Raw genomic sequence first — 14,363 nt, 5'->3', positions numbered from 1 at the left:
GCATAGAAGCAGCAGTAATACTGCTGCTGTAACATACAAAATGGACACTACTTGTTACAAGCTTCTGACATCTCCTTAATCTATATATACAATCTCAGCTAGACATTCTCGGTGAGGTGACCAAAATACATGTAAGCGAGTAATGGGTGTCCATTCTTACCTCTGAGTCTCTTCAGTCTCTGTTCCCTCCTCCTCCTTCTCACAACCAGCAGAAGCACAAAAAGCAGCAAGACCCCAACCAAGATACAGGAAATGGTCACCAGCATCTTTAGCCCTTCATTGGTTGCCAGACCTTCCTCACTTTGGACAACTGATTTAATGAGTGGAGGGATTGTACCTGGAAACAGTGTCATGACATTAGATGCCTATCAATGAAGAGAAAAGGTTGGTTTTTAAGTGACTACGGTGTACAGAAGCTCACCTGTAAGAGGTTTGATTAATTAGGAAAGCTTCATCACACTAACTTTTTATGGGCTATTTTAAGGCACACCTGTCAACTCTACCACTTCTAGTGAAGAGGCAAACTAGGAAATGTTAATTGCCTTGAAATAATGTTGCTCTTCTTTATAAGTTCTCTTCCAACAGATGTAAAGTGAAAAATGTTCACCCTTCAATCAAACCAATTAAATTTCATGCCAGAGGACAATTCTTGGCTTGTAATGCTCAGCTCTTCTATCTGATGAGAGCATGGCAAGCTCCTAAGATTTATATTCCTGGGCCAGGAAATGTGAGTTTCAGTGATATTACTGAAAGTCCCACCCTTCCCTGGAGTTACCAAGGTGAGAATAAAAAGGGATGAAAAATGGCAATTGAGAAGTTGCCCAAGAACCTGACTCTCTGCTATGAAGGCTTCTGGATATACTTAGAATCTGCATTACCAATGAAAACTCTGGGAACTGTAGTTTGGGGTTTTTTTGTATTAGTTCCTCCTGGTTCACTGAACAAGGGGAGTACAGTTCCCAGAGTTCCCACTGGGAATGCAGATTCTGACAAAGCATGGCTTTTCAAGCACTTCCAGACACCATTTCCATCCCATCCCCAATGACAATTTCGAAGTGCAGGAAAGGAGTAGAGAGCTGACACCAGGCCACTATCAGCTGAGCCAAACATCAAAAGGTGATTGTAATGTTGGACTGTCTGAAATGGCTTGACAAATTTCCAGTTCTGAAGGCCCCCCTGCTTTCTCAAAATTCATTGCCACCACTAGTTAAGAGAACGAAGCCTATCAGCTTGTGTCAAAACACCTTGCAAAATGGCTCCTCTGCTAGTTAATAACAAAAGAGCCTTGGAAAACCTGGACCTCTTTGCACACCATCTTATTCTTTTCAAGGTAGATAATCTAAATTTGAACTGTCCCGTTTCAAATTTAGTCTTGCAAGCAGATTCTTCAACACATTTGAACTAAACAAGCGTTGTCAAGATCAGAAAGTGTAAACTGAATGTAATAATATGGTTTATTCCTATCTTACTATATAAAGTGTGTAGTAGCTTCCCTACAAAGTAACCAAAGCAATATATAATGGAGTGTTTAGAACATTACAAGGGCTCCAGTTATCAGGTTATTCCTGCTCCTGGGTTCCTAGGAGGACAGCAAGAACTGGATCATTTCAGGGGACACAAGCACATCCCCACTCCTACAAAATGGCTAATGATATCAGTGACACAATTCCAGAGTACATAGTTTGAAAACTGTGCTCTTTAAAAAAGAATGTCAGCCCTAAAACTCTGGTGACTGAGAACTGAATATCATACTAAGAGATCTCAGTTATTTGCTGGGCATATAACATGCACAACCTGTTTCCCTAGATCTGGGATGATATTTCTCTCTCACTCACACACAATAAACAAAAAAATAGACATCTAAGAATTTTCATGGGGGGGGGGAGAGCTCCCCCTGAACTGTTTGCAAGAAGAGATGTAACATTAAAGTGTTCACTCTCTCATACAACTCAACACACCTTCCTTTTCCTTATGAGTGAAATTACAGGCAAACATTTCACTATATTGTGGAATAAATTGTGATAAAGTTGACAGGGGCCACACAGCATTGCTTTGGGGACCAAAGTTAGTACCAGCTTCTCCAAGCCCTGCCTTGAGTTTAAATTCCCCAGGGAGGCTTCCTTGGCGCCTTTGTTACATATCTTTAGACAACAGGCAAATACATTCCTCCTCTCTAAGGCCTTTGACTAATTAAATAATCGATGGCATTTTAAACTGGGGTGGTGGATGTTATTGTTTTCATTAGTTACTATAGTATGTATTTTTGTGTTTATAGTAAATGGCTCTGTGATCCTCAGATGAAGGGTGTATTAAAAATAAAACATCCTAGTACAATACAAATAATTTTTCTTACATCTTAGAGGAAAGCACTTTGACTTGGATTTTGCGGTATCAAAAGAAGTGCTGGCTCCAGTTCTGACAATCCTTGGTGCCAGAACAAATATTTATGGTGGTTTAAGGGTGAGGAGGAACCCCAGTCAGGGCATTTGTTAGTGTGAATTGCTCAGATTTGTTTTGCTGGCACAGTGGGAGACATGGATTGAATGGGAAGCCTTCTCCTTCTACACTGGAACATTGTGCCAAATCAAGCTGTAATTTCATTGGAAAGCACAGCTATCAGAGAAGCCTGCCATAAATTTGTACAGCTCCTTGTGATCCCCCTCCCCTCCATGTGACAAGAGGCAGATGGAATTTCAGACTGTAAACACCTTTACTGTTTTATCCTCTAGCTGCTACAGATGCCATATTGCAGCACACAAAATTAAATGGCTCTTAGATTATGTGAAATTAAATTATTTATGATCATTCTTCATTAGGCAGCAATTAAATGAATGCACTTACTCCCATCATAGTTGAGTGTTGCAAATTTGGCCTGCTTCTCTGCACAGCCGGCACTGTTACAGACCCTCATCTGTAGCTCATACCACGTTGCCTCCTGAAGATCGTACACGATGTATGATTTGGTAAGAGAGGTTCTCTGGGCTGTTGTCCACACTGTGGTGCCAAAGGGCCTGTATTCCAGAGTAAAGGAAGTGATTGGACATCCACCATCATTCCAGCCAATAAGGTTCAACCTTACTCGAGTGGTGTTAATACTGGCAAAGAGTTCTTGCTCCTTTGAAAACTGTGGCTCTGCAAGAAAATGCACATGCAAATAGAAAGAGTTATAATAAATGGATAGCAAAACAGAGAGATTTTCACATTTTTTTCAGATGGGAGACGCACATTTAACTTGCAAGATGCAAACATTAATTTCTTTTTTCATCCTTATATAGCAATTAAAAAGTCAGCTATCTGTACTTCTTCCTTTTCTGTCAATATTTCTCCTTTTACAGGTCACCACAGATTTTATGGTGCAGAGATGTGCTGGGATGGGAATGATGAGGTCATTGATAACATCCAAGAGGCACTGTTTGCCTTGTGTCTTCCAGCATTGGCTTCAGTGTGCAACCCCAGAGATGTGCCTCAGAATCCCTTGAAATATTGCAGAAGTTGCTGGAGTGCAAAATTCTACAACTGTTCAGTGCAAGCAAATGCTTCACTTAAAAAATTAAAAAAATGGTAATGTCTCTGCTTACGCAATGGATCTTTGGCTGCAATGCTAATCCACTGTGGGTTGTAATCCAACACTTGAATAATAATAGATAGGTAGCCGTGTTGGTCTGCCATAGTCAAAATAAAAAAATTCCTTCCAGTAGCACCTTAAAGACCAACTAAGTTAGTTCTTGGTATGAGCTTTCGTGTGCATGCACACTTCTTCAGATACCGGTTGATGGACTTCCATTTCATGCGGCTCAATGTGGTGCCTTCCATGGTTCCAGTAGTAGATAGGTAGCCGTGTTGGTCTGCCATAGTCAAAATAAAAAAATTCCTTCCAGTAGCACCTTAAAGACCAACTAAGTTAGTTCTTGGTATGAGCTTTCGTGTGCATGCACACTTCTTCAGATAGGTTGGTATCTGAAGAAGTGTGCATGCACACGAAAGCTCATACCAAGAACTAACTTAGTTGGTCTTTAAGGTGCTACTGGAAGGATTTTTTTTATTTTGAATAATAATGTAAGTGATAATTGGGTGTATGATAATAAATAATTGCTGTTGCATATTCGTTTCAATCTGTATGTGGGCTTTTAGCAAGGCTATATATTCTGGTCTAACAGGACCATTCTGATTCTTGCATCAGAAGCTACAAAGTTGCTCGTGTGGTTCATCTGTGTCTTTGAAAACACGGAAGTGTTTCGTGTGCCTTGCTTAGGTAAACAAAGGAATCCTGTTAGACCAGAGGAGATAACTACAGTTATCTGTAGCCAAGAGCTTTTGCTTATTCTGTTTCTGTTTCTTAAAGATTGACCTTATAGTGACTCTAATCATGAATTCACTAAGACATCCAGGTTTGCCAAAGTCAGCAGAAAGAGGCCACACAGAGGTATGTGCTGCCATTTCTAAGCAGGAGTCGCTGAGGTGTATGGACAAGGCATAGTTTATGTGGCACACATACATCAAGTTTGCAGCAGACTATAGCAAGTTGTTCAAGCCAGTGACTGATACCTGCACTCTTGATTTCCTCCCCACAATGAAGTCATCTTTTCATTGGATTTATGCATGAAAAGAGGGCTGAGGTGGAAGCTCAGAATTGGCCCCAATTCAACTGCTGCTCACCCAAACCCTCTGCTGTCTGAAAGCATCTACCAATCACTTGTTGAGCTACAGGTGACATGCTGGCTCAGCCATTTACTCTAAATCTAGCATGCACTGCGGTTTCTCCAGGATGAAGCAATCAGTTTCAGAGTTTACATCTCTAATGGCTCCAAGAGTGCTGCTTTTGAAAGGGAACCAGGAGGATGCAGTTAAGCAAGGATTCCAGTTAGGATCTTCAGCATTCTGCCTGAATTTCTATCTATATGATTTGACCTTAACATTTTAGTTCTGGCCAGCAACAACAAAAAATCAAAAGTTTTGAACAGAACCTAGGGGCCACTGTAGGGTTGCTGTAGGATTCAGCATTCTGCCTGAATTTCTATCTATATGATTTGACCTTAACATTTTAGTTCTGGCCAGCAACAACAAAAAATCAAAAGTTTTGAACAGAACCTAGGGGCCACTGTAGGATTGCTGATACAGTGGTGCCCCGCAAGACGAAATTAATTCGTTCCGCAATTTTTGCCGTCTAACGAATTTTTCTTCTTGCGAAGCACGGTTTAAACGGTTTAACAAAGTCGCAAGACGTTTTCGTCTTGCGAAGCAAGCCCATAGGGGAATTCGTCTTGCGAGGCAAATCGCGAATGAAAAAACCTTTCGTCTAGCGAGTTTTTTGTCTTGCGAGGCATTCGTCTTGCGGGGCACCACTGTATTCAAGTTGGTTTTGTTTCCAAAACTTAGCTTCTTTCTCCACTTCTTCCATACTCAGCATACTTTTCATATTCACAGTAAGAATTAAGAAAGCATTTAGAATATTATACAAAAGTGAAGAAGTTGCATAAAGAGCACTGATTCAAAAATGTTTGGTAACTTTGAGAGCCCTGGAAACCGCCTTCATTTTCATTTTTTTCTAATAGGAACTTTGGGAGCGGGACCCCCAACATGGCAAAATATCCAACAGATAAAAGGATGTCAAGACTGAACAAGCAAACTGAAAGTGTCAGACCATAAGACACTACAAAGCCAATTCCCTTGCAGTACTACATAATGTATGACACGGATAAGTGGCTATTGACCTATTTTAGAATCTAAATCATGCAACTATCACTTGTTTTAGAATAAAGACACGCTATGATTTCAAGTACCTTTCCCAAGTGTTTTGGCTTCTATGATTTCACTGATGCGTCCTGGTCCCACTCCATTCTGAGCAGTCAGTGTGAACTTGTACCACGTTCCACACTTCAATGTCTCCAAGCGGTAGGAACGTTCACTGGGGCTAATAGGGAAACTGCCCCACTGCTCGCTGTTATCCTCCGAGTACTGCAGTATATAACCTGCCAAAGATGCAAAGATATCAGAATTAGAGTAGATAGTCAAAAGGTGTGAGGAAATAAATGAATCACAGGAAGTTTCTACATTAGATTATTAGGGGTCTCCAAATCTATTCTTGACTTGACCACATGGTAATGTTTCTGGACTGAGACAATCTCCTTTGCAGCCAGAGACCAAGAATGCTCCTGAACTCTGGAGCAAAGGATGGTTATCTTTCTAAAGACCAGGAAAGGTCTAGTGAGGACAAGATGATAATTTTATTCTAGGTTGGATAGATTGATGCTTGTTTTGTCTGGATCAGATCCAGACTATGCTAGTCATACTTCAGTCCCACTGAAATAAATGGGACTGAGGTTAGTCATTACTAACTGGTATTGTGTGTTTCAGTGGGACAAACAGCCTGATTTCCCCAGGCTGAAGGTACACAGTGGCCCACATGGTGAGCATTGTGACAGTGGTGTCCCCATAGGAAGTAGGCATGCCAGTAATTTGGGCATGTGGCCTACTGCACATAACTCAATGTGCAGGGTGCCACACATCCAAAATAACTGCATCACAGATTTTCCAAGTGATTGTATTGCTCAGAGACATTGCAGGGGCGGATGAATTAACTCTGTATTAAACTACTGGGAATAGAACATAGTACAATTTTACAGAGACTACTAGGTCGCCTCCTTTGGGCAAAAGCAGGTTGCTCTCCGCTGAAGTAAGGATACAGGTAATGCTATTGCAATTTCATAAATGTATGCACCTCTTATCAGAAGAACAGCTGCTAAATTAAGTATATAATTTTAAGCAAAAGGGGAAGTCATACTGACATGCAAAGTCCATTACAGAGATATAGTATGCTAGAATCATTTTAGGCCCACTTAGATAAAAAAGAAGAAGTAATGGGCAGGTTATATGAAGACTGAGCTGGAGGAGACTTGAGGTTGTTACAACAATCAAAAGTTTCCCAATGGTAGCATTTCCTTCCCCCCAAACAACCATCAAATATCTAACTATCTAGAGGAACTAACGGTATTTCCTCTATGGAGGACATTTTTAAATAACTATATAATAATAATAATTTATTATTTATACCCCACCCATCTGGCTGGGTTTCCCCAGCTGCACTGGGCGGCTTCAAGCAGAATATTAAAATACAATGATTCATCAAATATTAAAACAGGGCTGCTTTCAGATGTCTTCTAAAAGTCCGATAGTTGTTTATTTCTATGACATCTGCTGGAAGGGCGTTCCACAGGGCGGGCACCACTACTGAGAAGGCCCTCTGCCTGGTTCCCTGTAACTTCGCTTCTCGCAATGTGGGAACCGCCAGAAGGCCCTGGGCGCTGGATCTATGCCTACAGATTCTGTCCTCTGCCATGTTGGAAGGCAGATACAGACAGATAACATAACTTCCCAACAGATTTGCACCTGTAATTTAAAACAGGTGGAGAATGTAATTCACTATGTAATGAAATTTCCCAAAGGACTGCTGAGAAAAATTCATTTAACAACCTACTCTGACCAAGACATTATCCGTTTTCTCTTAGAAGATGCTTAGCCATATATAACACCACAAGAATTAGTGCAGAATGGCAGGTTTTGTCTGAGAATTGTAAGCATCTGTTCAGTTCAATTTTAGTTTAAACTAGGCTTTACTTGATTGTGCCATAAGTTTTAAATAATCCTATTTTATTTTTCATTTTTCATTATTGTGTTGTCTATTTTTATTTGACTTGATATATCGGATATTTTTGGAGTATATTTTAAAGTTCTTGAGGCCAACGTCTAGTGCAATAAATTTAATGATGATCACTTGTACAAAAGAGTCTTATCTCCAATAGTCACTGCTAGGCAGGAGGCCTGGATAACCTACCACTGCTTTCTCCTACACAAATCTACCATGGTGACCCACTACTTGGTATCAAGCTAGAATGTGTGAATCACTTCTTTGCAATAAAACATTATCACTGAAAAATGAACCTGGACACTGTTACCTCGAATAGAGCTGCCACCGTTATCTCCAGGGATCCAGGAAAGAGTGATTGAGGAAGATGTGGTTTTGGACACAGTAAGTCTCGGCTGGTCTGGTGGAACTAGACAGAAGCAGTTAACAATTAGTGCATGACTTCAAACTATTCATAAAGACATCTATTGAAGAATTGTTTGGGGCTGGGGATAAAAAAAGCAAATCATATCTGTCAGCGTGTCTGTTAGTTTGACATCTCCAGCTAAGACTAAAAGACAAGTTCTCTTTTTCTTAGATATGTAAATACTATATAATTTTATCTGTCATTTCTTAACCTTAACTTTGCCTTTGACTTTCCTATCACTACAATTCCTGAACAATCTCCTTCCAAGAAGCATGGGAAACATATTTCCACCCCCCACCCCCCATTTATTACTTGAGGAAACACTGTACACCACTGTCACAAATCACTAATGGGGCACAGCAATGCAGCAACATTTCTGGTGATGTCAGTGAAATCGCCAGAAAACTGACCATCGGTGCTAATGTCAAGTAGCAGCTAAAAGAAATCACTGAAACTTTGTCCCCCTACCCCCTGAGAGGCCTGTTCTCTTGCAGAGTAGGAAACCATGCCACATTGCTACCTTTTGCTGCAGGTCCCACTTGTAATGAGCACCAAATTCATAACCTAAAATTAGTCAGGGTGCTAAATTTCATTCTCTGGAGTATCCTCAGTGATGTAAGAGGAATTACTGGAACAATAATCAAAGTGCTGTAATCTCACAAATAGTCACAATTAAAAAAACAAACAGTTTTCTTACCTTGCACCTGCAAATTCAAAATGATTTCATCTGATCCCCAGTTGTTAGTGGCTACACAGCTGTAATATCCCGAATCCTCTGCTTTCACAGTACGGATGACAAAGCTGCCATTACTAAAGATGCTTCTTCGCCCATCAATCATCACTAGACTGGGTGTCCCGTTACTACCTCACAGGAAACAAAATTCATACATTAAAGAGGTTACAACCAACATTACTCAGGAGTGGCAATTTATAAAAGCGCAGGAAAAAGCAATTGCCAAGCAAGAATGTCTCCTAGTTCTATAACAGGGTTAGCCAATGGGGTGCCACTCCCATCAGCTCCAGCCTGTGCGCCAAAGGTCAAAGTTAACAGGAGCTGTAGCCCCCCAACAACTGGGGAGCATCTCATTGGCTACTTGATTTAGAGGCTGATAAAATTAATAAAGGGCATTTGAGTGTTTTCCACGGCAGGACATCTATAATGAAGAATTGCAAAATACGCTGGTAACAAACAAATGCAAATGCAAAATACGCTGGTAACAAACAATGGCTCGCTCCTACAGGAGGCAGTGATAGCAACCAACTTGGATGGCTTTGAAAGAGGATTGGATGAGAGGGATATCAATGGCTACTAGCTATGACAGCTGTGCTCTGTCTCTCCAGCTAGAGGCAGCCATGCTTCCAAATACCAGTTGCTGGAAACCATGGGAGGGGAGAGTGCTCTTGTTCTGCTCCCTGGTTTCCACAGGCCTCTAGTTGGCCACTGTGAGAAGAGGATGCTGGACTAGATTGGCCTGATCTGGTGGGCTGCTCTTATGTTCTAACTTCTTCCCACCCACCTCTTTGGAGAAATGAGTCAGGAGAGAGAAAGTTCTGACCTTCTCAAACCACTTAACGGTTTATAGAGGGGAAGAGTGGGAGTTAGGGCTAGGGGCTGCGTGTTGTGAGGTTAGGAACCCCACACACCATAGTTTCAGGAGCAAGGAAAGAAAAAAATGAAACTCTTTTCATTTTACAATTCCCAGAACTGCACGCAAACTGCTAACCTCCCCCCCCCAAAAAAACAACAACAACCCTATACAAATAAAATGCTCAGGTTTCATGCTAACAGCTCTCTATTGCTAGCACAGTAAAGGAACAGGATGGGGGAAAGGAGTCTTCTATCCCTTTCCTGTTGCTGAAATTTCATTCCTCCCCCCCCCCCGAGAAGCCTTTTCTTTTACAGAGTAGGAACTCACTGCATACTGCAACCTTCTGTTGCAGGTCCCATTTGTAATCCCTCTCCCCCTTCCACCACCACCCTCCTCATACAAAGTTGCTGGTTACCTTTCTTTCATCCATTTGACTGTAGGAGCAGGGTCTCCAACAGCCTTACAAGGCAGGATGATGTCTTTCATCCACGGGGTTGTTACTGTGCCGCTGAAGGTCAGAATTCTGGCTGGAGCTGAGGAGTGAATCAGAAAAAAAGGATTAAAATGCAGCTGTGTGGCACCATATTCTTCAGAGGTGTGGCCAGGTGTGTGTGTGTACCAGGAGAAATTTAATATTTAAAGCAAAAGTCAAAATGTTTCTGGCTACAATTATATGAGGCAAATTAACTTCAACCAACATTATCATGCGGCTTAAAGGAACACACAGAAAATACAATCAATGTTGAGATGGCAGGGGAGGGAAGGGACCCTGAAGGTAGCTGGGACTAAAAATCCTATTTAATTCCTGATCCCCTTGTTCTGTACTGGAAGGAATCTGTGAAGATTGCACATGTGCTTATGGTAAGTGGCCTTCAAGTATGCTGCATTTCAGGTGACATCAAAAGTCCTCAACTAGCAGCATCCTTTTCCATTCCCTGCCCCCATTTGCCAACATTTCATAGAATCATAGAATTCTAGGACCCCCAATGACCATCTAGTCCAGCCCCTTGCAATGCATTTATCTCTCTGTCCTTCCATGTGCTTTGAAACAGCATAGCAAGAAGGATGAACAGAGATGAAAAGTAACCCATGGGTGGCACTGAACTTAGTTTTAGTCAGAGCAAGCCCACTGAAATCAATGGAAGTGACTAATGTCTTGCCCACACTTTCTCTTGTCCCGTGCCTAGAAAGGATGGCTCTCATGGGTTTTCCGCTTGCCCTGCTCCTTTCCCAGGGAAAACACACACTTTAGCTTTAAATCAGAATCAATGGCAATCTGCAGAAATCCTGACTGCTGTTTGCTCCAATTGAGCACAAACGAGCAGTTTTCCCTGGGTGAAAGAAGAGGGACAAGAGGAAGTGCTGGATAAGCCCTAAGTTAGGTCCATCAATTGCAATAGGTTTACTCTGAGTAAAACTCAGTCGAATACCACCCCATGACATGTGTTCCTGCTCCCTTCCTTCTCATTTTTCCTGTTTCCAAATCTACTGGGGGTTTTTGTTGTCCCTTATAGCACAATAATACATTGACTTTGCATTCCAGAGCACCCTATCCACTGTCCTTACCAAATCCATACACAGCATAGCTGTCAACTTTTCCCTTTTCTTGTGAGCAATCCTATTTGGAATAAGGGAATTTCTCTTAAAAAAAGGGAAAAGTTGACAACTATGATAAACAGAAAGGAAGGAAAGGGTGGAGAGGGAAGGGATAGCAGCCATAATTGCCATGTTCCCTCTCCAGAGGCATAACTGAGAAAGTGAGTCGCAAGTGGGCAGAGGGCTGTTGTGCTCCTGCCCAGCTTGCAGGCTGCCCACAGGGATCTGGGCCATTGTGAGAACAGGATGCTGGACTAGATGAACCATTGGCCTGATCCAGCAGTCTCATCTTAGGTTCTTGGAAAGCTCAGAGGGATGGGGGGGGGGGAGGGAGCAGTTGGCAGCATCACAACCACAGCCCCATCTGCATGTCATAATCACATCTACAGTTTATACAAAGAGTTCCAGGGATTTCTTCCAGATTAGGTCACCTATGTCCAAGGCTTTGTGCCTGCCAAATAAAAACTTCTCTTTGATTCTCAGTTCTAGCATATATATTTATTCTTGTGAGACCTGCTCAGGATTTCCAGTCTTGTGATACTATTTTGCTAGCCATTTGCAAATATTTGCAGTGTTTTGGAGCAGAGATTGTCTTGTTATTGGTTTTATTATTATATATGTTGTTTGGGGAGTCTTCTTGGCTGAAAAGTGGCATATTTTCCCCCAAATAAACAGATTTCTGTTCATGAAGTATGCACATCTGTGCAAAACTGTGTAAAACTAATGGCCCCAACAACATTTCCTGTTTGGGATATCTGCTCCACTTCTGAAGTTTTCCCTTCTTTGCTCTGTAACAAATCAGTACAAACAACACATTTTTAGTTAACTTCTAACAGGTGGCAGTACCAACCAAGTTCATCCTTTGCAACATGTTTTGATTTTTAGATCTGTATTTTTGATACTCTGACAGAGGATGGGTAGCTACAGAAAAATGTCAGTATTTCCTTTTCTGCAATGACGGGAAATGTTGCTAAGACAAGGCAGATTTTGACAGTTCACTCAGCCTGCATTTAAGCTCCTGTAATAATATGTGATCACTAAATGAAAATAAATGAATTGTGAACTGCCAATAAATTTGCATGTGAGAATGACATCTGACAAAAGAAGCAGTGATGTTGTGGCACACCCGTAGTGAAACTGAGGCAGCTGTGAGAAAAGCCAGGACACTTTACGCTTCTCTTCTGACATGAAGGCGCAGTATTAAAGCATGTGAGAGAGAATTTCTGCTAGTTGACTGGAAGGGACCAATCCACAGCTCATTAAGCAGCTGACACTGGACATTTGATACAGCCGCTCCCAAGGGGCTTAGCAAAAGCAATGCCTAAATCAGGAAACTTAAGTTTCTCACAAACAAGGACATATTGGTACATCCCTATGTAAGCTCTTGGGGAATTTAAATCTTAGCTGAGGGTGAAAACTAGTACTGCCACCATATATAATTCGCAAGTTGCCAAGCATTACACCAAGTTGCTTCTGATTCTAGTGGTTAGCACATACATATGGGTTGGGCAGGAGAGAGCTTAATAATGAGCCCCAGTTCAAGTGAGACACAAAGCCAAGACCCCCAGATGTTGCTGAATTGCAATTCCCATCATCCCTGGCCATTGGCCATGCTTGTTGGGGCTGATAGGAGTTGTAGTTCAGCAACTTCTGAAGAGCCAGAGGTTCCCCATGCATACGCTAAGCCAGACCTTTGCTTAGCTTGGTGCAGCAGCAAAAAAGATCCAGAAGGAGCAAAGCAGCTCCCCAGGTGCCTAAGACTTGTTTAAAACAAAAACTGAGCTCACTAGTGTGCAGGCAACAGCTGGAGTTGCTTATTCAATTATTCAACAGGAAGTACTCTGTTCCAACCATTTCTCCCTGCCTTGGACATCTGAATGCCTCCTTCCTTCCTTTATCCAAACACCATCCATAACTGAAGAAAGAATCCACCTGAACAGCAGCAGCAGCAACAAAAGATCTAAATTCAAAGCTAAGTCTTCAGATGCTTGGTGAACATCTGCAACTTTTCCTATAGATCATGTGAATATTTGAATAGCCTGGACCCGTTGTATTCAGATTTCAGTGTTACTACACTCAAGGCATATTTGCACTCCCTCTTGTGTCTGTTGAGCTACACAAGCTGTTTAATGTGCATCGGAGGGGATGTCCCATAGGAATTCTATGGAAGCCTGTCCTCCTTTCCCTCAACCAGCCCTGAGCTGAGCCTGCTGGCACTCTGCTAGACCCGACATAAAGTGCCATCTGGAGCTCACATATGGGCATTTGATAGTCTGCCACTGTCAATGCCTCCTGGGTGGAACCTACACCTGGAAACCCACGAGGTGCAGAAGGGCTTCTTGCTACTGACATTGCCAAGGTGTGCTGCAGTGAATCCAGCACATTGATCAAGCACCAGGGTGAAGGAAGAATGCCCAAATATATACACATCTGTTCACATGCAGCTCTGTGTGCATAGGAGAGGATGGGCCACCCTTTAAAAAACCTTCCTTTATTCCATCCATTAATGTAATTATGATGCTTTATATACACTAGGTATAACTGTTTAATTGTACACTGAAATGGAACGTAACAGACCCGCTTTGAGGAAGACAGAAGTCTATTGGGAAAGATCAGTAATTGGGAATTAAGAACATGGTGGCATAGGTTTTCTTTTAAGAACTTATGGATTTATGGATGTTTTTCCTTTTTATTTTATTATTTTTGTTAATTTTGTGTGTGTGTGTGTGTGTGTTAAGTCAGAAAACTAATAAAAAGCATATAAAAAGAAAAAAGGAAATTAATTTAGAACATATCTCTGCTACTCTGCCATGAGGTGTTTAACTTTAGATCATGTGGGGAAGATTCAATTGCAAATCTCCATTTTGTATGAGTTGGACTTCAGTTTTTGTTCTCAAGCACCCTACAAGAAAGGATGGAATACTGGCTGTGGTAGAGACAGAGCTATGTTTCAGTTCTGTTTTGAGTAATTTAATATTCCTAAGATGCTGTACCTATGCCTGGACAAGCATATGATGTTATGCAACTATTTGAATGTAACATCATTGTTCTGAGGGTCTGTCTTCTGTTAGTAAAGCTTTGGAACCATATTTTTGGTCTGGACAATTCTTATTTCGAGAAGAGCCCATTT

At 41.6% G+C, this 14,363-nt stretch overlaps 1 protein-coding gene across 1 annotated transcript in view; it reads right to left on the bottom strand.

Annotated features, from left to right (window-relative positions):
* Positions 1–14,363, bottom strand: part of DSCAM (DS cell adhesion molecule) — a 322,782-nt gene that overhangs the window by 45,481 nt on the left and 262,938 nt on the right. The window contains exons 22-27 of the mRNA XM_083500497.1: positions 10,053–10,170; positions 8,746–8,909; positions 7,953–8,051; positions 5,781–5,969; positions 2,842–3,132; positions 161–337 (exon numbers count right to left, since the gene is read on the bottom strand). Coding sequence (XP_083356623.1) covers positions 161–337; positions 2,842–3,132; positions 5,781–5,969; positions 7,953–8,051; positions 8,746–8,909; positions 10,053–10,170 — 1,038 coding nt within the window. The remainder of the gene's footprint in view (positions 1–160; positions 338–2,841; positions 3,133–5,780; positions 5,970–7,952; positions 8,052–8,745; positions 8,910–10,052; positions 10,171–14,363) is intronic.

Source organism: Podarcis liolepis (genome assembly GCF_965112155.1).
Source record: "Podarcis liolepis genome assembly, chromosome: 4".
In the NCBI taxonomy this organism is placed as follows: Eukaryota; Metazoa; Chordata; class Lepidosauria; order Squamata; family Lacertidae; genus Podarcis; species Podarcis liolepis.
This window is presented reverse-complemented; position numbering and strand designations above follow the sequence as displayed.